Source organism: Astyanax mexicanus, chromosome 2 (genome assembly GCF_023375975.1).
Source record: "Astyanax mexicanus isolate ESR-SI-001 chromosome 2, AstMex3_surface, whole genome shotgun sequence".
NCBI lineage: Eukaryota > Metazoa > Chordata > Actinopteri > Characiformes > Acestrorhamphidae > Astyanax > Astyanax mexicanus.
Window position 1 is genome coordinate 47,869,771 of NC_064409.1, and position 23,498 is coordinate 47,893,268.

At 42.9% G+C, this 23,498-nt stretch overlaps 1 protein-coding gene and 1 long non-coding RNA gene across 7 annotated transcripts in view; one reads left to right on the forward strand and one right to left on the reverse strand.

Moving 5' to 3' along the window:
• The first annotated feature begins 23 nt into the window (after window positions 1-23).
• On the forward strand, window positions 24-1,619 carry LOC103037768 (uncharacterized). The gene is made up of 4 exons (XR_453278.4): window positions 24-549; window positions 814-882; window positions 1,005-1,221; window positions 1,554-1,619. It is a non-coding gene; the product is annotated as an uncharacterized LOC103037768 (long non-coding RNA).
• Window positions 1,457-23,498, reverse strand: part of phf21ab (PHD finger protein 21Ab) — a 44,466-nt gene continuing 22,424 nt past the window's right edge. For 5 of the 6 annotated variants that reach the window (XM_022672381.2, XM_022672380.2, XM_022672382.2 and 2 more), the window contains 10 exons: window positions 12,696-12,983; window positions 12,164-12,268; window positions 11,982-12,033; window positions 11,810-11,889; window positions 11,187-11,247; window positions 9,806-9,981; window positions 8,666-8,821; window positions 8,172-8,247; window positions 7,818-7,921; window positions 1,457-7,255 (listed from right to left, as the gene is read on the reverse strand). In XM_022672381.2, the coding sequence (XP_022528102.2) occupies window positions 6,557-7,255; window positions 7,818-7,921; window positions 8,172-8,247; window positions 8,666-8,821; window positions 9,806-9,981; window positions 11,187-11,247; window positions 11,810-11,889; window positions 11,982-12,033; window positions 12,164-12,268; window positions 12,696-12,983 (1,797 nt within the window). In that variant the 3' untranslated portion in view covers window positions 1,457-6,556. The remainder of the gene's footprint in view (window positions 7,256-7,817; window positions 7,922-8,171; window positions 8,248-8,665; window positions 8,822-9,805; window positions 9,982-11,186; window positions 11,248-11,809; window positions 11,890-11,981; window positions 12,034-12,163; window positions 12,269-12,695; window positions 12,984-23,498) is intronic. The other variant, XM_022672383.2, reaches the window with a different exon arrangement.

Here is a 23,498-nt window from a genome sequence, read left to right on the forward strand (position 1 = left end):
AGGAAATGACATGGAAAAACGGAAGAAAGCTGTGTTTATGGAGGAGCGGGGCGAGCGTGCAGAATGACTGGAAACAGAAACTGATCGTCAGTTCAGACAGAGCGAGACTCAACTCCGCCATAAAACTCAGACACGGGCTGAAACTGCTTCACACACGGGCTCAGCACAGACACCGTCACTGTTAAACTCTATTGAAAGGGGTTTGGCCCTCTTTAAGACTCTTATTCAGTCAAACTATAAACTAAGTCAATTCCAGTAATGATTCACCACAGACAGTAAACTTTAGTCTGAGGCTAATCCAGACTCACTGCACTGATCCGTATCCACACACACTGAGCCTAAAGACCAGAACACTGCCCTTTTCATTCCCAGTTTTCCCACTGTCATTTTCACCACCCCTTCTGCCCTGAGTGGCGAACATCTCACCATAACCACGATTCTCTCTGGAATCAAAAGTAATTAATCTATAGCAGTGATTCTCAAACTTTTTAGAACATGTACCACCAATGAGTTTCCAAGCTAAAATATTTACCCACCACATTATTTTGAGTAAGTGAGCTATAATATTTCTGTACTGTAGGAATAAGAAACCTTAAATTTAAACATATTTATAAACATAATATATTACTTTTCTATTGTCACTTTAATGCAAACAGTTTGTACTCCCATTTCTGCCATTTTTTTTACTTTTTGACATAGTATATCTGACAGTTGTTCTTTATATTATGTCCATATTTCACGACTTGACATTGAAATGCTCCAAAATGCCTTGGAATAAAATATTTTTACACTTTTTACCCCTTCCCCCTACAGTTGTAGTTTTGGAGGAATTTGTCTGATGGTGGCAACATACAGCTAGCTGATTTTCTTAACATAAACCAGGTAAATGCTGGTAAAGACCCTGAGATTTAAACATGCCATTGAATGACCTCTTTTGTTTTTTGATCTTTTGTTTTTTAATCATCAGAAACATTTTTGACCTTGTAATGCTTTGTGTACCACAGGTCAAGAACCACAGTTACATGGCATCGCTCAAAGAGCCTGTTAAAGGCATCCTTATTTGTATGGGTACCATTAAAAGCAAACTGCACAAGTTGTATTTTCATGGAAGGTGCACAAAGAGGGAAGAAAATAAAGAGACTCTCTGCCCCTCCAGTCTCAAGATTGACATTTATCTAACTGATAATCAGGATATCTGAAAGGAGGATAAGAGGATCTGGAGTAAGTAATCAGCAATGTCCCTCTTTTGGGAAGATGACCATATTATTTACCTTTTGAGTAAATAAAACAAAATCTTTAAAAAAAGAAATCAAATGCACCTACCACCAAGGAATATACATTAATAAAGTAACACATTATTAAACAAATTTAATAGCTGCTGATAACCAAAATGTCCAGTACCCAAAAGTATTAAACAGAGATGTTTTTTACTCATTCAAAATATGTAAAAGCAGACTATGTTTCTTGGTCAATTTATTAACAAAATGATAAAATAAATAAATACAAATTGATCAAATGCTCCTAATATCAATGTTTTCTTACGTTCCCTACAGTATTTCTAAACACTGCATACAAACAACTCAGCACAGGCTCAAATACAGGAGAGAGGTAAGAGAACCAACCGATTCACTCACAATGTCAGGCGAACGCACAAAGCAAGAGCTCTGTAACAGAAAGAAGTCAAAAAATAAACACACTCCTTTTTAAAATTATTATGAAAAAATACAAACAATTTTACAAATATTCATATTGTGTAATAAACAATTTACACATAGTTCAGCACACCAGGTGAACGTGTTTTTTTTTTTGTAATTACTCAAATCGCTACAATGCATCCTCTTTTGTGTTTCATTAGTGGAAGTTTTTTTTTTTTTTTCCCTTGATTTTTTTTTTGCACGCGTAAACAAAAGTCCTCCAATTTAACAGTTGACTGCAGATGAGGTAAAACACAAAACACACACATACCCCCACATACATACATACATACATACATACAGACAATAGACAATAAGGGTGTACAACACCAGGGAAGTTACAACTGTATAGATGAAATGTATAAACAATACCAGAAGGCCACAATCATGACTGAGTATATAAAAAAAAAATAACTAAAACTACAATGAAACATTGAAGTCACTGAAGAAATCTTATGCACAGTCAAGAGAATATGGATCATCTAATCACTAGAAGGATGTAAAATAATGAGATGTACAACTGGAATGAGTCTATGAATGATCCAATTTCTGCATAAATATGGTCCCTATTCTCGCACTTACTGAACATAGTAAAACACAAATGATACAGCTTTGGAAAATGTCAGGGGAGGAACAAAAAACAGCCTTACATGATGCTGTAACCAGAGCAGAAATCAACAGTGGCTCCACATGTCACTGATATGTATTTAAAATGCATATAAAAGAAGGCTTCCTAACAGTACATCTGCAAAATGTACAACTGCAATCTCTTTGGGTAAACAGACTCTATAATGTAAATGTGTCCTGCTCACAAACCCCATCCAAACCATAAACATTTAAAACATAAGCCCACATTTCCTTTTCTTTTACTCCCCTCTCTTTCTCAGTTGTTCAAACCAACTAAAATCTAATGTGGTGTAAAAGCAGAATATAGATGGCATACGGATGATTTCTGTGTACATGTACAGTCACAATTAACAAAGAAGAAAAATAAACCCATTGCCATTTAAAATGATTGACATTTCATATTCATTTGAACAATATTATAAAATGCACATAACTAAATAATCTTAACTGAAGAAACACCTTTTAAATATTAACTATAAAATGCAGATAATAGAAATGCATTTCCCTTTGAGAAAAAAATATTACTACTTAAAATGCCTAAAATTAGAATCAGATGCAGCACATCAGCTGTAGATGATCAGCTCAGGTACATAGGGTGTTTTAACTCTGTTCTAACAAGAAAAGTTCCTTTCGATTCATTACATTTTACAAATGTACAAAATATTTAAAGACATTTCTTCAGTTTGATCTGTTTACTTATATTGTATCCATTTCTCAATACTGTTCAAACAAATGCTCAAATGTCCACAAATGTTTTAGTGTAACTGATTAACTACATTTGCTAGAGATGCCATTATGAAGTGTAGAAATTTGTTCGTGAAGACACACAGCATGCATGACCTGTTTTTTCATTTTCTGCCACAAATATGAAAAGGAAAGTGACACTTCTGCAAAAATAAAAAAACGTACAAAATAAACTCAAAACCAAATGCATATTATAAACATATGACAAAGCATTTTTATAAACATTTGCATAAGATTGTATGTTTTTATGTTAAACTGACTGGATGTGGTGTTTGTGAATTCTACGTATAGCCAGTCTATTCTGAATTCAGCTGAGTAAGTATGTTTTGCCTTCTGGACAGAAAGAGAGAACAGACAGAGAGAAAGGGGAGCTGTTTGTCATTATTTAGGACTAAGGAATAGTGTGCAAGAACAAAAGTACAGGCAAAAACAGTCCTAATGTGTGACTTAAAAAGTTATATATATTTGATGGCCTTTTTTTCATGGTGGGCCGACTGATGCTAGACATTATGCACAGGTGTGATTTTCGGAAAACTTGGGTGGGCAGCACAGATGGTAAAGTATGACTTCCCAAATTAAGTGTGACAATCTTTTTTGTACCTTTAATACTTAGGGTATCTTGGCTGAAAGTGCATAAACAATTGAAAAAATCTGCATGTTTTGCATTCAACAAAAAATATCCAAAACAAAAACAAAATATATATAAAAAAGTAGGCTTTCATACTCTTGGAACACATCACAGATGACAGCACTGAAAAAATGACTAATCCTATATTTTCACAATATAAGGAACATGTTTCTTTTACAGAATTTAACTTGTGCAATTACTATGATAAATACACTTTTGTTCTTAAAAACAATTTTAAAATCATAACAAAAAATCCTCTTAAGGCAACTCCTTAGCGGAACATTTTTTTTCCATTTTAAAAGGGCGCAAATGGGAAACATCGAAGTAAGTCCACTGACAGGCAGAGAAAAATCAGACAGACAATCACGCCATCAACACCACATTATTACACTCGATTTGCTCGATTTACCCAGTAAAAACACAGTCTGCAGCTGTGCTTCTGATCTGGAGTTTGAGGACTCAGAGTAAATGTTACTTCAGCTCATCTGTGGGGATCTAATGGTAACACAGAGGAGGAAATGTGGGGGATTATACTGTATGTAAAAAAGGCACCTGTACAGGAAGGAGTGGACGTTGTTTCATTTGGAAACAAAACCCTCTCACACGCTTGACAAGGACAGTTTTGGAAGGCCCTAAATAAAATGCCCTTTCAGGTTACATGATTTTGTAGTATGATAATAAGCCTACCATGATATGAAGAAAGGTCACCATGTTACCCAGACCCAGCTCTGAAGGTAACATAGGTTTATTAAAGGAATGCTCAAAGATGATCAGTGTTTCACAGTAGAGTGGAGGAACTGCAGCATGCCTTCAAAGGGACAACGAACGACACGAACACGAGGGACAAAGAAAAAAAGAAAAAACCTGTAAATAGGTTTGTTTGGTTACATCTTCGTAAAACAGTCTGAATGAACTATATAGGCCTGTCCTGCAGTAAGTAACTGTGCAATAGATTTTACATGGTGTAACAAATAGAAGCACTTTTGAGTCTTGATAATTATTGTTCCAAAACATAGTTGATGTTCTGTCAATACGGAAAGGTCAAGTGAAGCTCAGGACAGACTCTGTGAAGATATGTCAAATCTGGAATGAAGAAGTGATGTAAACATGTTTGTGGTGCCAACTGTGCAGTACCATTAAGACGCAGGTTAAACCAGAACAACTCAGGAATGAATATGAGAGAAAGAAATATGAAAGGGGAGCTAACAGGTCAAATTTGGGTCTGATATTTTGGTCTCAAAAATGGCAAAATGAAAGGCTTGAAGTGATTAGAAATAAAGCCTTACAGAGGAACCCTCCACTCGCAAGGTAAATCAGCATCACAGCTTCATTACACGTTCTCCATACTGAAGAAACGCTGGCAAGCACAACGATGAGGAAAGGACAGAAGGTTAGTTCACTAAGCTTTGCCATAAGTAACAAAGTCATTTAAAAAGTATTTAGTGCGTTTGCTTTAGTTATTTGCAATAAGCTTGTGCTTTAAATTCAGGGTTTTCTGTCTTTGTCTTATTAATAAATTTGGCTCAAACATCAAACCCTCAAGTTTAAGACAGCAAATTGTGAAATATTATTGTTAAGTATGGTTTACATACAAGGTGACTTGGTGGAAGGGGGCTTCACTTTTGTTGTTTCCTAGACTATGCATAAAATCTGCTAATGTTTCTATCATTCTGGAGTTAGAAAAAAAGCATTTGGCAGTTTAGAATAATAAAAAAATAAACATACACTCATTATGCAACACTCCCTCTTTGCAAAAAGAGAGATGCTTGCATAAAGTATGCCGTTTTAACACCTTCAATAACAAATTACTGTTTCAAGAAACAGAAAAGCACTTTTTTTGTGAAGACTAGGAAGACCTGAATACATTTTCCTATAAAAAAAGACAAAATACTCTTCAGAAATGGACACCTTTTCCTATTCTACTCAACATAGGGAGCCTGTAATGTTTTATAACATTAAGGGTGCAGTCAAGACTTACTACACAGAACCATATTCTCCAGCCCAGCCCACACCTCACTATAGAGCCCTGCCTACCGCTTTCCCGATGTACAGTCTGAGGAGGTGTATGCATACTCGATATGGATCTATACTGAGCCATATCCCTTACCTTCTACAGCTCACTCTGAAATGACAACACGGTCACATGAGGGAGATGAATGGATAGATGCATTGTTACAGTCCTAATCAGTCATGATTTAGTCTAACAGATGCCAACAACTTTAAAAGCCTCAGTGCTTCCCAATGCTGGCGAATACTGTCCTGCTAAAACTTGTCCTGCTAAGGAAAAAATAAAAAAGAAGCTTTTGGTTTTGGATGGGTCCTCTCAGGTCTGGCTGAAGACTTACGGGGGGTGGGCACAGCATGCAGTCTTTGGACATGTGTGACCTTGCCACCCTCCTCCCAGAGAAAATAAAACTATAAGACAACCTAAGAAACAATCCCCATGAGTTTCAAGGGCAACTGTTGCAGGCACACACTGGTGTGATGTGATATATTAAATGATCCTCTTCCTTCATTATTACTCACTTAGTTCTTTGTTAATTTTATTAATAATATTATTATTTGTTTTTAAATAATCCACTAATTGGCATGACACTGTATTATTATAAGCCCCCTTACTCAACACCCACTCGTTTGGGTGCACTGGTTGATAAAAACCTTGACTAGATAGTTCACCTTGGATGTAGAAGCACTGTTGACACAGTCTCATCTTACACAGAAAAAAAACATATTTGCGTTTATATATATATGAATAATATATATATATATATATAGATTGGCAACTTGGTGCACCAGAGCAGGGTGCAGTAAAAGTTGTTTTAAATGTTTAGGAGAAAGACAAATGATCTGACAAGGCTGGGCATCATTTGGAGACTTCCACATTGTTAAGTGGGGCTGGCAACAGCTGCTGGGAGGGTTCTGAGGTTTTGCCGTTGTTGGTGCTGTTGCTGTGGTCCACGTCCTTTGGTTGCTCGACCTCCTTCTTGGACGCTTCTTCGCATTCGCTGCTGTTTGTAGCACTGGGAGTTGTACTTTCTGAGTCAGTGGTGTTGACAGGACACCTCCTCTTCTCCGCCTGGGTCAGAGCAGGGCTCTGCAAGTCCACACCACCGTTCGGTTTGACCTCCGTTGTCACCTCCATTGGCTCCACAGCCTTTTCTACCTTTGTCTCATTAATTACTGCTGTCTTAGGGGTCTCCATTACCCCTGAATCCCCTGGCTTTGCTTCTGGGATGACTGCAGTTGCTGACTCCGCCATCTCTCCTACCACAGGCTCGACCTGTACCTCTGGCAATGTGCCAGTAGCCGGAACCTGAACACCTCCAGGTTGCGTTGGGTTCTCTTCAGGCCCAGAGGAATTGGTACATGCGTGTACAGTGTCCTTAGGTTCCTGTGGGACGTCACTCTTGATCTCAGCGCTGTCGTTCTGTGACGCCTCTACCTCCATAGGCTGAGAAAGATTAAAGCTGTGGATGAGTCTAACCAGATGTTTCACCTTCTCCAGCGAAGCCTGCATTTCTTTCTGCCGGGCCAGGATGCTGTTCTTGGTCTCCATGCATTTCTTTGAAAGGAAGAAAAGAAAGGAGCACATAAACGAAATGCCACCATGTTTTTTAAAGTTTACTTCATAAAGGGTATGGATTAGATTTATCTATACTGACCAAATAAGCAGCAAAAGGATTTAACTGCCTATATAGTATTAATGTCATGATATCTTATCAGTGTAGATCTGTGGATCCCAACACTACTGTAACACACCAACTCCAATTTTTCTTAACATTTTAATTTCTAGCATATTCAACCAAGCAACCAAGACCAGGGATAAAGGCTACACTGTATTTGTATTAATTACTTACAAGTTATAAATTAACTTCCTGGTCAGGGATTAAGCGTAGTAATTTTTTACTTTTACTCGAGTAGATTTTTAGATGGGTACATTTACTTTTACTTGAGTAGAATTTTAGTGAAGTAAAGGTACTTTTACTTAATTACAAATTTTTAGTACTTTTTCCACCTCTGGGAGAAACTACTACTTACTGTACAGACATCTACATTGGTTTCATACAGCAAATGTAGTATGCAGTAATGTAGTACCGATAATGTTTTATTTTTATAGATTTTACCGTTATAGAGTTGCTAAGCAGTTTGACTCGCTGCTCCAGCTGCTCTCGATCCAGTTTAAGTTCAGCACTCCATTTCATCAACTTTTGCTTCTCTTCTTCTTTTGCTTTAAAAAAGAAAACAAACAATGATTTGATGATGTCTTATTTTATATTAACCCTACTCAAAGCATCTACTCTTATACTAATGATGTCATGTCAATTATTAGTTCAGGTTAGAAAAATGACTCCCTTGTTCTAAAAAATGTTAAATATGTATCTAAGGAACAGAAAGTTTTCAAAGTATATTATAACCGTAGATATGGTTGTTTCCCACTTGCAAAGACTTAATAGCAATCAATAAGAATCAAGTTTTACCTTCCTTATATGCAATGTAGGAATGCACTATTGCCAGTGTGCCAGGCCATGGTATGGCCTCTTCTTTCTTTAGTATCTGAAAAGAGAGTTGTTGTAAACACTGAAGCATCACCAAATAACACTGACCTTTCGGACAAGAAAACAGAACCCCCACCCCAGTGATCAATTAGGTGTAGTGATGAACAACGAAAGATGTTCAATGAAAGTGTGCTGGATGTCATTTTCCATTTATGTAATGAGTGAAACAAAAGGACATTAAATATCAGACCATATGGATGCTTACAAAGGAGAAAACAGCCTTGTTTAAATTACATTAGATACTATAAGGGCCATGTATGATTGCTAATGATCAGCAAGGGAATGTTTTGGATCAACTGAACTAACATTATTTAACAATCATTATGTGCCTGTAAAACCTGTGAACCTGAATTTAATGTTAGCAGGAACTTTTCCAGGGAGTTTGGGGCTCTTTGTAGCAGAGTGATGTGGTTTACCTGGTCTTGACATTTGGGACAGATCCACATGCCTTTAGGAATGTTTTTGAGGGGCGGGTCCAGGCAGTCAAGGTGGTAGACGCGTGAGCAAGTGTCACACATAAGCAACTGGCCACTGCGTCTGCACACAGTGCAGAAGTCCTCATGGATGTCTCCCTGTCAGGAAGAACGGCACGGGTCAGTACCACCGCCCCTTTGTGCCAGACCAAAAACTCGAGGAGGGGGCGGGGCAGATTAATAAAGCAAGTGGGGTGAATATTAATTGGATAATTGATCTACACTTGGTTAATGCTGCTTTTATGACTACTGTGTATTTGTTACAATTGATGACTAAAAAAGTGTCTAATGCTTATGCTGTAAATATACATTTAGATTACATTAGCCTAAGGCTGGGTTCACACTACAAGATTTTAGGCCAGACTTTTCAGCTGCTGATTGTTTTTGGAAATCATTGACAAAAGTCTTTGATTGGAGGCATATCAGCATTCACTTGGTGCTCGCTGAAAGACTGAACGAAACTGAAAGCCAATAAGTGCAGGACACAGGGAGAGAAAAAAGCCAAGGGTGGGGTATCACTTTATCTTTATCCATATTCTCATCCATGTTCTTTTTTTTTTTGCCTTTTCTGGTTTTTTTTTTGCTTACAGTCAGTGAACTTGTTTGTATTGTGTTGTGTCTGTCATATAGTGTAAACAACAACTACAGAAATTCCAGTTATTAGAAAAGAAATTGTGTGGAGAGAAAGACACAACCATCTGATGATTCTGAAAGTCGTGTAGTGTGAACCTGGCACGAGAGGCAAGGGACAAGGAAAGAAGAAGAAGTTGGGAAATGAGGCTTTTGAATTACTTCTTTTGATCAGTATGGGGAACCAAATACTAAGACTGTTTACTTTGTAAGGCTGCTGGCTCCATTCAGATGAAATAACAAAAAGACATGGATGATGGTGTGCATGGAGGTCAGTCTGTTTCCTTACGAGGCAGGAACGGTAGTAAGATGTTCTGCAGTATTGTGTTATACTTACTGCCCTACAGTACAGTATGAACAGGATCAGTGTAATAAAGTAGGGGCCAGCCTGTGGCACAGAGTATAGTGCTCTAGAGCGGAGTGAAAAGTGGCGTAACCTCTCCGGCTACTTACATCCCCGGAGCTGGGGCTGGGCTGAGGGAGAGAGTGGGGGTGGACAGGGAGGGGGTTGCCCCCGATTTCGGGCCGCTCGGCGGCTGGGGAGGCGGGGTGACTGCTGGATGGGGAGAGCAGGGGGTGGCAGCCCAGCTCCGGCCCCGCCGCACTGCTGCTGTATTTGGGAGGGCGACCTGGGTGAAATGAGACAGACGAGAAAAGGAAACAAAAAAGAAAAGAAAAGAAAAGAAAAGAAAAAAAAAACAGAAAAAAGATGGAAGGGGAAAAGGAAAAAAAAAAACAACAACAAAAAAAAAAAAACACAAAGGTGAAATAAAACAGATGACATACATTGGTCGCAACATACCTTTGAAAGGGGGTCCTCATTGGCTAGCATGAAAATGGGGAGGGGGCGGTTACGGAGAGTATAATAAGAAAGAGGAGGGCACAAAAAGCAGTTAGTGCACTAAACGACAAAAGCAGCATGCAGGGAGTTAGAGCTTGCACAGAGAAACTATAAATCTAAATTAGTAGAAACTTCTAAATTTCCATGTGTAAAGAGTACAAAGAATAATGGATCACACACTGAGTTACTGAACAATAGTGCTCCTGTCTCATTTTGAGAAACACTGTGAAAGGAGTCTGATAATAATCAAAGAATGCAATGCTATCCAGTCAATAGGGTTTATTGTTTGTTTCTGTTGTGAGACGCAGGGAAAAAGTATGAACCTCCCATAGAAACTCATGATTATAAGGACTGCAAATAAAAAAATCCTACACTTCCTCCACAAGTATGAGTTAATATCTCTCATAGTGTGGAAGAATTTACAGAGCATGTGAGTTAAAGACAAATATGAGCTATAGGAAAAAAATAGGGGTGTTACAGTACACAAAAAGTAGAGTTCAGTGGGCAGGGGCAGCAGGCCGAACAAGACAAAGTCTAAAGGAATACACCTACAACACCATTAGTTTCCATGATACCATGGATTTCAAACAGCTTACAGCTTATTGTTTCCGGCTGGCATGTGTAATGCAAAATTACTGTATTTACACTAATAATGCACACCATGTATTTTATGTGCAACTGCATGCATTGAACTGTGACCCCATACCGTGACTGCTTAGTACAAATTCATTCTAATTATACTTTAAATTATTCATGTAGAGTTTTTCTATAAGGTTTTGTAAGTGTGTACAGACAGCAAGAGGTAGAGAGTGATAACAGGAATAATCACAGACAATATGAGGGTTACTAATCTTGACACACTAAATCTATTTTCAGTTAGCTGGAATGTGAAAGAAGGAGGGGCAGGTAGCAAATATACAAAAACACAAAGCAAGTTTGACAAGAACACAACAATATTATTCAAGTCATTCAGAGAGTAATGCAGTGACAGACCTCGCTTTCTCGTCCCTTGATGGAGCGGAGTGTTTAGATAGGTGACAGCGCTCTTTTTCCTCTAAAGAGATGAAAGGAGGTAGACCATTAGAACTTATATTTAGAAGGTCAATACATGGCTGTTTTATCAAGATGGTAACAGATGCACTTAAATGGTTTCTAATGATCCTATCTTTTCCTTATATGGTAATCTAGTAAGTATAATCCAATCCAGATAATTCTCTTAATTAAAGATTTGTGACCACTGCTGTATTGTGAAATCACATCCTTAGGCAATTTCTTATCTTACACATGATGCTACAGAAACGCAGCAAAACACAGCAATTTCTCCTAATACAGGAAGAATCTACTGATAGATACAGTCCTTAAATATTAGCCAATCGTCATTAAATACATGTTTGCCACTTTGATCACAACACACATTAATATATATCAGAATTTATAACTTATTTTGTTAATTACTATTGTATTTTTTTCTGGACTGGCCCAGGGTTGCCTTTTGTGCATTAAGGTAGGATGTCACCGTTCTTGTCTATCTTTTACTAGGATTTTGAACCCAATGAGATTGTGAAATTAGGTCATATCTAGAAAAACAAGAAAGCAAAAAGCAAAAAAAAAAAGACCTCTGGCTCAAACACAGCTCCGCTGTACACAGGATTAGCTGTTGTTCTCCTTTTCCGTTCCTGCCTCCTGCTCTGAATCTCTGCAACAGAAAAGTACGACCATAAAATATAGTCAGCATGACTCTGCAAGAGTTCTTTAACTAATCGCAAACTCAGTAGTTAGCATACTTACCTTCTAAATGGTCATGTGTCACCAACCCGAGAGACACCATGAAGGCAAGTTTCTAGAGGGAAAAAAATAAAAGAAATTTTAGAAGCCACATAAAATTTTACCTCTGTGTTAGTGTGGACTGAATGATATAAAAATAAATGAAAATAAAATCATGTTTGGCAGTAACACACAGCATCACATACCTGTGGACTCTCCTCTCGCTTAATCTTAGGAGTTGGGGGAGGAGGAAGAGGCAATGAAGGAGTGCTGATAAGCACATGCTCTGAACCCCCCTGAGATTTCACAGTCTAATAATGTAAAGATAGATAAAAGGTTAGATGTGTTCAGATTAAAAAGTAAAAGTTATGAAGAGCTGGCCCTCAGGAGGATCAGAAAAGAGGAATTTAAATGTTAATAAATAAAAATAATCTATTAGTTGGCGACCAGCATGTGGGTCAGCATTTAGGTTCCACATACTAGATTTGTATTAGTTTCCAAACTAATTCTTAGTATAAAATTAAATAATAGTTAGATTTTTCAGACATGCATTAAATCATGTCCTGGACTAAATTGCAACATGTGGACAAAATGGCAAGAGTTTTACCTATAAAAAATTCCATTTAGTCTAGAAGCAGGCTTAATCTGAGTCTGGCATTTGGCTTATTAAGAATAACAGAAAATTAATACTTTGCTATTTCACGTTACACAAGTCCCCAAGGGACCAACCCAACCCACCTTTATGTCTGTGGTCAAGCTGCTGATCTGCAATGTTTGCATGGGTCCACTGATTACAATGCCTGTCAGCTGGGCTGTGGTCGCTCCCGTGGCGTTTGAGGTTTTGGGGATTGGCTGGCCGTTGACGATGCGCACCTGGTGAATAGGACCGGCTGAAGCAGGCAATGCCGGGGTCAGCTTGGTGGTCAGCATGACTGGTCTCTGCAGCAGCTGTGGAGCTGCCATCATGGGGGGAGGGGGAGCCGGAGCAATGGGCACATTGTTGGGGGGAATGGGTTTTGGACGCACCTGAGAAAACCAGAACTGAGTCAGACAGTTGACTGTAGAACATTATAACAGAAACACCAGTTCTTTTAATCTAATGACAGGAATTCTGTTAGAGAGCATTCCATGCTCTTAACAAGTATCATGCTAGCATGTTAATGGACTCCTGAGTAAGATTCAGAGTACTGAGTAATGCCAGTTGAGAGCTCTGGTTTGCTGTTACCATTAAGCATGGTAATACATATATAATCACTGAAAATCATCTAAAAGTTTAAACAAAGTTTAATTACATTTAATAAGGTTAAGGGTTAAAGGAGTTAAAGGAGTTATTCAGATTAAAGAAACCAGACAGAGATAAAAACATAATTAGTGTGATTGCAGTAATGCAATCACAGTATTGATCTTCTTAAGTCTTATTCTTCTTCTTCTTCTTCTTCTTATTATTAGTGTGATTGCAGTAATGCAATCACAGTATTGATCTTCTTAAGTCTTATTAGTGTGATTGCAGTAATGCAATCACAGTATTGTTCTTCTTAAGTCTTATTCTTATTATTATTATTATTAGTGTGATTGCAGTAATGCAATCACAGTATTGTTCTTCTTAAGTCTTATTCTTATTATTATTATTATTATTATTATTATTATTATTATTATTCCACCTGTTTTTTGTCCGGTTAACTAGTGCCGCAGTTTTCGAAATATCGACTTCGTTCAAAAGAGAAAACGTGCATCCATATCGGGAATGGTGGGCTTGTATACAGCTTTCCGATCGGACTTACGTTTTTCGTAAAAACTTCGTAAGTACGCGTTTTTTTGCCCATAGAAAATGAATGGGCAGAACTTTGCACGTCCGTGGACGTCGCAATTTTTGAAATACTAAGATGAAACCAATTGAGGACCTGTAGAACTTATTGAGCTCTTTCCGAAAATATGCGTTACGAAAAGTTACGACGTACGGATTTCGTACGAATGTCGTACGAAGTGGCCCCATTGGAATGAATGGGGCCAATCGGAGGACGGCAGCTAGATCGAAGGACAGGTAGCTAGAACTCCAGTACTGTGAGTGTATGGAGCAGCTATGGGATAAAACAGCATTAGGTCAAAAGTTTGGACACCCCGGCCCCCCAGTACTGTGTGTAATGGAGCCACGGGTCAAAAGTTTGGACACCCCGGCCCCCCAGTACTGTGTGTAATGGAGCCACGGGTCAAAAGTTTGGACACCCCCGAACGGCCAGAGCAACCTAGCGTGCATAGCTGATAGATGTATTTGCACGTTGCGTAGCAACGTGCAAACACCATTTAATCAAATTTATGCATATACATCACCTAGCAACCACCGAGAAACACCATAGCAACCACCCTGGATACCATAGCAACACCTTAGCAACCGCCTAGCAACACCATAGCAACCACCTAGCAACCATCTAGCAACACCTTAGCAACCACCCCAGATACCATAGCAACACCTTAGCAACCGCCTAGCAACACCCTAGCAACCACCTAGCAACCACTTAGCAACACCTTAGCAACCACCCCGGATACCATAGCAACACCTTAGCAACCGCCTAGCAACACCCTAGCAACCACCTAGCAACCACCTAGCAACACCTTAGCAACCACCCCGGATACCATAGCAACACCTTAGCAACCGCCTAGCAACACCCTAGCAACCACCTAGCAACACCTTAGCAACCACCCCGGATACCATAGCAACACCTTAGCAACCGCCTAGCAACACCCTAGCAACCACCTAGCAACCACCTAGCAACACCTTAGCAACCACCCCGGATACCATAGCAACACCTTAGCAACCGCCTAGCAACACCCTAGCAACCACCTAGCAACCACCTAGCAACACCTTAGCAACCACCCCGGATACCATAGCAACACCTTAGCAACCGCCTAGCAACACCCTAGCAACCACCTAGCAACCACCTAGCAACACCTTAGCAACCACCCCGGATACCATAGCAACACCTTAGCAACCGCCTAGCAACACCCTAGCAACCACCTAGCAACACCTTAGCAACCACCCTGGATACCATAGCAACACCTTAGCAACTGCCTAGCAACACCCTAGCAACCACCTAGCAACCACCTAGCAACAACTTAGCAACCACCCCGGATACCATAGCAACACCTTAGCAACCGCCTAGCAACACCCTAGCAACCACCTAGCAACCACCTAGCAACACCTTAGCAACCACCCCGGATACCATAGCAACACCTTAGCAACCGCCTAGCAACAACTTAGCAACCACCTAGCAACCACCTAGCAACACCTTAGCAACCACCCCGGATACCATAGCAACACCTTAGCAACCGCCTAGCAACACCTTAGCAACCACCTAGCAACACCTTAGCAACCACCCCAGATACCATAGCAACACCTTAGCAACCACCTAGCAACACCTTAGCAACCACCTAGCAACCACTTAGCAACACCTTAGCAACCACCCCGGATACCATAGCCACACCTTAGCAACCACTTAGCAACACCTTAGCAACACCACAGCAGATACCAGCCAGCACTGCAATCACACTCGCAGTTTCTGTAGGAACTGCAATCTAGTTATTATTATTATTATTATTATTATTCCACCTGTTTTTTGTCCGGTTAACTAGTGCCGCAGTTTTCGAAATAACGACTTCGTTCAAAAGAGAAAACGTGCGTCCATATCGGGAATGGTGGGCTTGTATACAGCTTTCCGATCGGACTTACGTTTTTCGTAAAAACTTCGTAAGTACGCGTTTTTTTGCCCATTGAAAATGAATGGGCAGAACTTTGCACGCCCGTGGACGTCGCAATTTTTGAAATACGAAGATGAAACCAATTGAGGACCTGTAGAACTTATTGAGCTCTTTCCGAAAATATGCGTTACGAAAAGTTACGACGTACGGATTTCGTACGAATGTCGTACGAAGTGGCCCCATTGGAATGAATGGGGCCAATCGGAGGACGGCAGCTAGATCGAAGGACAGGTAGCTAGAACTCCAGTACTGTGTGTAATGGAGCAGCTATGGGATAAAACAGCATTAGGTCAAAAGTTTGGACACCCCGGCCCCCCCCAGTACTGTGTGTAATGGAGCCATGGGTCAAAAGTTTGGACACCCCGGCCCCCCAGTACTGTGTGTAATGGAGCCACGGGTCAAAAGTTTGGACACCCCCGAACGGCCAGAGCAACCTAGCGTACATAGCTGATTGATGTATTTGCACGTTGCGTAGCAACGTGCAAACACCATTTAATCTAATTTATGCATATAAATCACCTAGCAACCACCTAGAAACACCATAGCAACCACCACAGATACCATAGCAACACCTTAGCAACCGCCTAGCAACACCTTAGCAACCACCTAGCAACCACCTAGCAACACCTTAGCAACCTCCCCGGATACCATAGCAACACCTTAGCAACCGTCTAGCAACACCTTAGCAACCGCATAGCAACCACTTAGCAACACCTTAGCAACCACCCCGGATACCATAGCAACACCTTAGCAACCGCCTAGCAACCACCTAGCAACACCTTAGCAACCACCCCGGATACCATAGCAACACCTTAGCAACCGCCTAGCAACACCTTAGCAACCACCTAGCAACACCTTAGCAACCTCCCCGGATACCATAGCAACACCTTAGCAACCGCCTAGCAACACCTTAGCAACCGCATAGCAACCACTTAGCAACACCTTAGCAACCACCCCGGATACCATAGCAACACCTTAGCAACCGCCTAGCAACCACCTAGCAACACCTTAGCAACCACCCCGGATACCATAGCAACACCTTAGCAACCGCCTAGCAACACCTTAGCAACCACCTAGCAACACCTTAGCAACCACCCCGGATACCATAGCAACACCTTAGCAACCGCCTAGCAAAACCCTAGCAACCACCTAGCAACCACCTAGCAACACCTTAGCAACCATCCCGGATACCATAGCAACACCTTAGCAACCGCCTAGCAACACCCTAGCAACCACCTAGCAACCACCTAGCAACACCTTAGCAACCACCCCAGATACCATAGCAACACCTTAGCAACCGCCTAGCAACACCCTAGCAACCACCTAGCAACCACCTAGCAACACCTTAGCAACCACCCAAGATACCATAGCAACACCTTAGCAACCGCCTAGCAACACCCTAGCAACCACCTAGCAACCACCTAGCAACACCTTAGCAACCACCCCGGATACCATAGCAACACCTTAGCAACCACCCCGGATACCATAGCAACACCTTAGCAACCGCCTAGCAACACCTTAGCAACCACCTAGCAACCACCTAGCAACACCCTAGCAACCACCTAGCAACCACCTAGCAACACCTTAGCAACCATCCCGGATACCATAGCAACACCTTAGCAACCGCCTAGCAACACCCTAGCAACCACCTAGCAACCACCTAGCAACACCTTAGCAACCACCACAGATACCATAGCAACACCTTAGCAACCGCCTAGCAACACCCTAGCAACCACCTAGCAACCACCTAGCAACACCTTAGCAACCACCCAAGATACCATAGCAACACCTTAGCAACCGCCTAGCAACACCCTAGCAACCACCTAGCAACCACCTAGCAACACCTTAGCAACCACCCCGGATACCATAGCAACACCTTAGCAACCGCCTAGCAACACCCTAGCAACCACCTAGCAACACCTTAGCAACCACCCCGGATACCATAGCAACACCTTAGCAACCGCCTAGCAACACCCTAGCAACCACCTAGCAACACCTTAGCAACCACCCCGGATACCATAGCAACACCTTAGCAACCGCCTAGCAACACCTTAGCAACCACCTAGCAACACCTTAGCAACCACCCCGGATACCATAGCAACACCTTAGCAACCGCCTAGCAACACCTTAGCAACCACCTAGCAACACCTTAGCAACCACCCCGGATACCATAGCAACACCTTAGCAACCGCCTAGCAACACCCTAGCAACCACCTAGCAACCACATAGCAACACCTTAGCAACCACCCTGGATACCATAGCAACACCCTAGCAACCACCTAGCAACACCTTAGCAACCACCCCGGATACCATAGCAACACCTTAGCAACCGCCTAGCAACACCCTAGCAACCACCTAGCAACCACCTAGCAACACCTTAGCAACCACCCCGGATACCATAGCAACACCTTAGCAACCGCCTAGCAACACCCTAGCAACCACCTAGCAACCACCTAGCAACACCTTAGCAACCACCCCGGATACCATAGCAACACCTTAGCAACCACCTAGAAACACCCTAGCAACCACCTAGCAACACCTTAGCAACCACCCCGGATACCATAGCAACACCTTAGCAACCGCCTAGCAACACCCTAGCAACCACCTAGCAACCACCTAGCAACACCTTAGCAACCACCCCGGATACCATAGCAACACCTTAGCAACCGCCTAGCAACACCTTAGCAACCACCTAGCAACCACCTAGCAACACCTTAGCAACCACTCCGGATACCATTGCAACACCTTAGCAACCACCTAGCAACACCTTAGCAACCACCTAGCAACCACTTAGCAACACCTTAGCAACCACTTAGCAACACCTTAGCAACCACCCTGGATACGATAGCAACACCTTAGCAACCACTTAGCAACACCTTAGCAACACCATAGCAGATACCAGCCAGCACTGCAATCACACTCGCAGTTTCTGTAGGAACTGCAATCTAGTTCTTCTTCTTCTTCTTCTTCTTCTTCTTATTATTCCACCTGTTTTTTGTCCGGTTAACTAGTGCCGCAGTTTTCGAAATATCGACTTCGTTCAAAAGAGAAAACGTGCGTCCATATCGGGAATGGTGGGCTTGTATACAGCTTTCCGATCGGACTTACGTTTTTCGTAAAAACTTCGTAAGTACGCGTTTTTTTGCCCATTGAAAATGAATGGGCAGAACTTTGCACGCCCGTGGACGTCGCAATTTTTGAAATACGAAGATGAAACCAATTGAGGACCTGTAGAACTTATTGAGCTCTTTCCGAAAATATGCGTTACGAAAAGTTACGACGTACGGATTTCATACGATTGTCGTACGAAGTGGCCCCATTGGAATGAATGGGGCCAATCGGAGGACGGCAGCTAGATCGAAGGACAGGTAGCTAGAACTCCAGTACTGTGAGTGTATGGAGCAGCTATGGGATAAAACAGCATTAGGTCAAAAGTTTGGACACCCCGGCCACCCAGTACTGTGTGTAATGGAGCCATGGGTCAAAAGTTTGGACACCCCGGCCCCCCAGTACTGTGTGTAATGGAGCCACGGGTCAAAAGTTTGGACACCCCCGAACGGCCAGAGCAACCTAGCGTGCATAGCTGATTGATGTATTTGCACGTTGCGTAGCAACGTGCAAACACCATTTAATCTAATTTATGCATATAAATCACCTAGCAACCACCTAGAAACACCATAGCAACCACCACAGATACCATAGCAACACCTTAGCAACCGCCTAGCAACACCTTAGCAACCACCTAGCAACACCTTAGCAACCTCCCCGGATACCATAGCAACACCTTAGCAACCGCCTAGCAACACCCTAGCAACCACCTAGCAACCACCTAGCAACACCTTAGCAACCACCCCGGACACCATAGCAACACCTTAGCAACTGCCTAGCAACCACCTAGCAACACCTTAGCAACACCTTAGCAACCGCCTAGCAACACCTTAGCAACCACCTAGCAACACCTTAGCAACCACCCCGGATACCATAGCAACACCTTAGCAACCGCCTAGCAACACCCTAGCAACCACCTAGCAACCACCTAGCAACACCTTAGCAACCACCCCGGATACCATAGCAACACCTTAGCAACCGCCTAGCAACACCTTAGCAACCACCTAGCAACCACCTAGCAACACCTTAGCAACCACCCCGGATACCATAGCAACACCTTAGCAACCGCCTAGCAACACCTTAGCAACCACCTAGCAACACCTTAGCAACCACCCCGGATACCATAGCAACACCTTAGCAACCACCCCGGATACCATAGCAACACCTTAGCAACCGCCTAGCAACACCTTAGCAACACCTTAGCAACCACATAGCAACCACCTAGCAACACCTTAGCAACCACCCCGGATACCATAGCAACACCTTAGCAACCACCCCGGATACCATAGCAACACCTTAGCAACCGCCTAGCAACACCTTAGCAACCACCTAGCAACCACCTAGCAACACCTTAGCAACCACCCCGGATACCATAGCAACACCTTAGCAACCGCCTAGCAACACCCTAGCAACCACCTAGCAACCACCTAGCAACACCTTAGCAACCACCCCGGATACCATAGCAACACCTTAGCAACCGCCTAGCAACACCCTAGCAACCACCTAGCAACCACCTAGCAACACCTTAGCAACCACCCCGGATACCATAGCAACAACTTAGCAACCGCTTAGCAACACCTTAGCAACCACCTAGCAACCACCTAGCAACACCTTAGCAACCACCGCGGATACCATAGCAACACCTTAGCAACCGCCTAGCAACACCTTAGCAACCACCCTGGATACCATAGCAACACCTTAGCAACCGCCTAGCAACACCCTAGCAACCACCTAGCAACCATCTAGCAACCACCTAGCAACACCTTAGCAACCACCCCGGATACCATAGCAACACCTTAGCAACCACCTAGCAACACCTTAGCAACCGCCTAGCAACACCCTAGCAACCACCTAGCAACCACCTAGCAACACCTTAGCAACCACCCCGGATACCATACCAACACCTTAGCAACCGCCTAGCAACACCCTAGCAACCACCTAGCAACACTTTAGCAACCACCCCAGATACCATAGCAACACCTTAGCAACCGCCTAGCAACACCCTAGCAACCACCTAGCAACCACCTAGCAACACCTTAGCAACCACCCCGGATACCATAGCAACACCTTAGCAACCGCTTAGCAACACCCTAGCAACCACCTAGCAACCACCTAGCAACACCTTAGCAACCACCCCGGATACCATAGCAACACCTTAGCAACCACCTAGCAACACCTTAGCAACCGCCTAGCAACACCTTAGCAACCACCTAGCAACACCTTAGCAACCACCCCGGATACCATAGCAACACCTTAGCAACCGCCTAGCAACACCTTAGCAACCACCTAGCAACACCTTAGCAGATACCAGCCAGCACTGCAATCACACTCGCAGTTTCTGCAGGAACTGCAATCTAGTTCCACCTGTTTTTTGTCCGGTTAACTAGTGCCGCAGTTTTCGAAATATCGACTTCGTTCAAAAGAGAAAACGTGCGTCCTTATCGGGAATGGTGGGCTTGTATACAGCTTTCCGATCGGAATTACGTTTTTCGTAAAAACTTCGTAAGTACGCGTTTTTTCGCGCATTGAAAATGAATGGGCAGAACTTTGCATGCCCGTGGACGTCGCAATTTTTGAGATACGAAGATGAAACCAATTGAGGACCTGTAGAACTTATTGAGCTCTTTCCGAAAATATGCGTTACGAAAAGTTACGACGTACGGATTTCGTACGAATGTCGTACGAAGTGGCCCCATAGGAATGAATGGGGCCAATCGGAGGACGGCAGCTAGATCGAAGGACAGCTAGCTAGAACTCCAGTACTGTGAGTGTATGGAGCAGCTATGGGATAAAACAGCATTAGGTCAAAAGTTTGGACACCCCGGCCCCCCAGTACTGTGTGTAATGGAGCCATGGGTCAAAAGTTTGGACACCCCGGCCCCCCAGTACTGTGTGTAATGGAGCCACGGGTCAAAAGTTTGGACACACCGAACGGCCAGAGCAACCTAGCGTGCATAGCTAATTGTTGTATTTGCACGTTGCGTAGCAACGTGCAAACACCATTTAATCTAATTTATGCATATAAATCACCTAGCAACCACCTAGAAACACCATAGCAACCACCACAGATACCATAGCAACACCTTAGCAACCGCCTAGCAACACCTTAGCAGCCACCTAGCAACCACCTAGCAACACCTTAGCAACCTCCCCGGATACCATAGCAACACCTTAGCAACCGCCTAGCAACACCTTAGCAACCGCATAGCAACCACTTAGCAACACCTTAGCAACCACCCCGGATACCATAGCAACACCTTAGCAACCGCCTAGCAACCACCTAGCAACACCTTAGCAACCACCCCGGATACCATAGCAACACCTTAGCAACCGCCTAGCAACACCTTAGCAACCACCTAGCAACACCTTAGCAACCACCCCGGATACCATAGCAACACCTTAGCAACCGCCTAGCAACACCCTAGCAACCACCTAGCAACACCTTAGCAACCACCCCGGATACCATAGCAACACCTTAGCAACCGCCTAGCAACACCCTAGCAACCACCTAGCAACACCTTAGCAACCACCCCGGATACCATAGCAACACCTTAGCAACCGCCTAGCAACCACCTAGCAACCACCTAGCAACCGCCTAGCAACCACCTAGCAACCACCTAGCAACACGTTAGCAACCACCCCGGATACCATAGCAACACCTTAGCAACCGCCTAGCAACACCTTAGCAACCACCTAGCAACCACTTAGCAACACCTTAGCAACCACCCCGGATACCATAGCAACACCTTAGCAACCGCCGAGCAACACCCTAGCAACCACCTAGCAACCACCTAGCAACACCTTAGCAACCACCCCGGATACCATAGCAACACCTTAGCAACCGCCTAGCAACACCCTAGCAACCACCTAGCAACACCTTAGCAACCACCCTGGATACCATAGCAACACCTTAGCAACCGCCTAGCAACACCTTAGCAACCACCTAGCAACCACTTAGCAACACCTTAGCAACCACCCCGGATACCATAGCAACACCTTAGCAACCACCTAGCAACCACCTAGCAACCACCTAGCAACACCTTAGCAACCACCCCGGATACCATAGCAACACCTTAGCAACCGCCTAGCAACCACCTAGCAACCACCTAGCAACACCTTAGCAACCACCCCGGATACCATAGCAACACCTTAGCAACCGCCTAGCAATACCTTAGCAACCACCTAGCAACCACCTAGCAACATCTTAGCAACCACCCCGGATACCATAGCAACACCTTAGCAACCACCTAGCAACACCTTAGCAACCACCTAGCAACACCTTAGCAGATACCAGCCAGCACTGCAATCACACTCGCAGTTTCTGCAGGAACTGCAATCTAGTTACATCTGTTTTACCTGAACATATTCGGACGCTAGTCATTCAATTCTAGTACTAACGTCAAATTTCATGTAAATTAACTAAATAAGTGGGAGAAAAAACAACACAGATCTTCTACCATGCTAAAATGGTTTACATTCCAGAGCTCGCAGTGGCATTACATACCTTCAAGTGATTTCAGGCCACTGAATAATAATAAAGGTTAATAAAAGGATCAGCCAAAGCACAACCAAACTCGCTGAAAGGGGAAAGGAAAAGTCAAACCAGCCTGAACGGCAAAGTGCAAACAACAGGGCAACACAAACAGAGAAAAAAAGCACAGAAAATGCTGCAACAGAAAT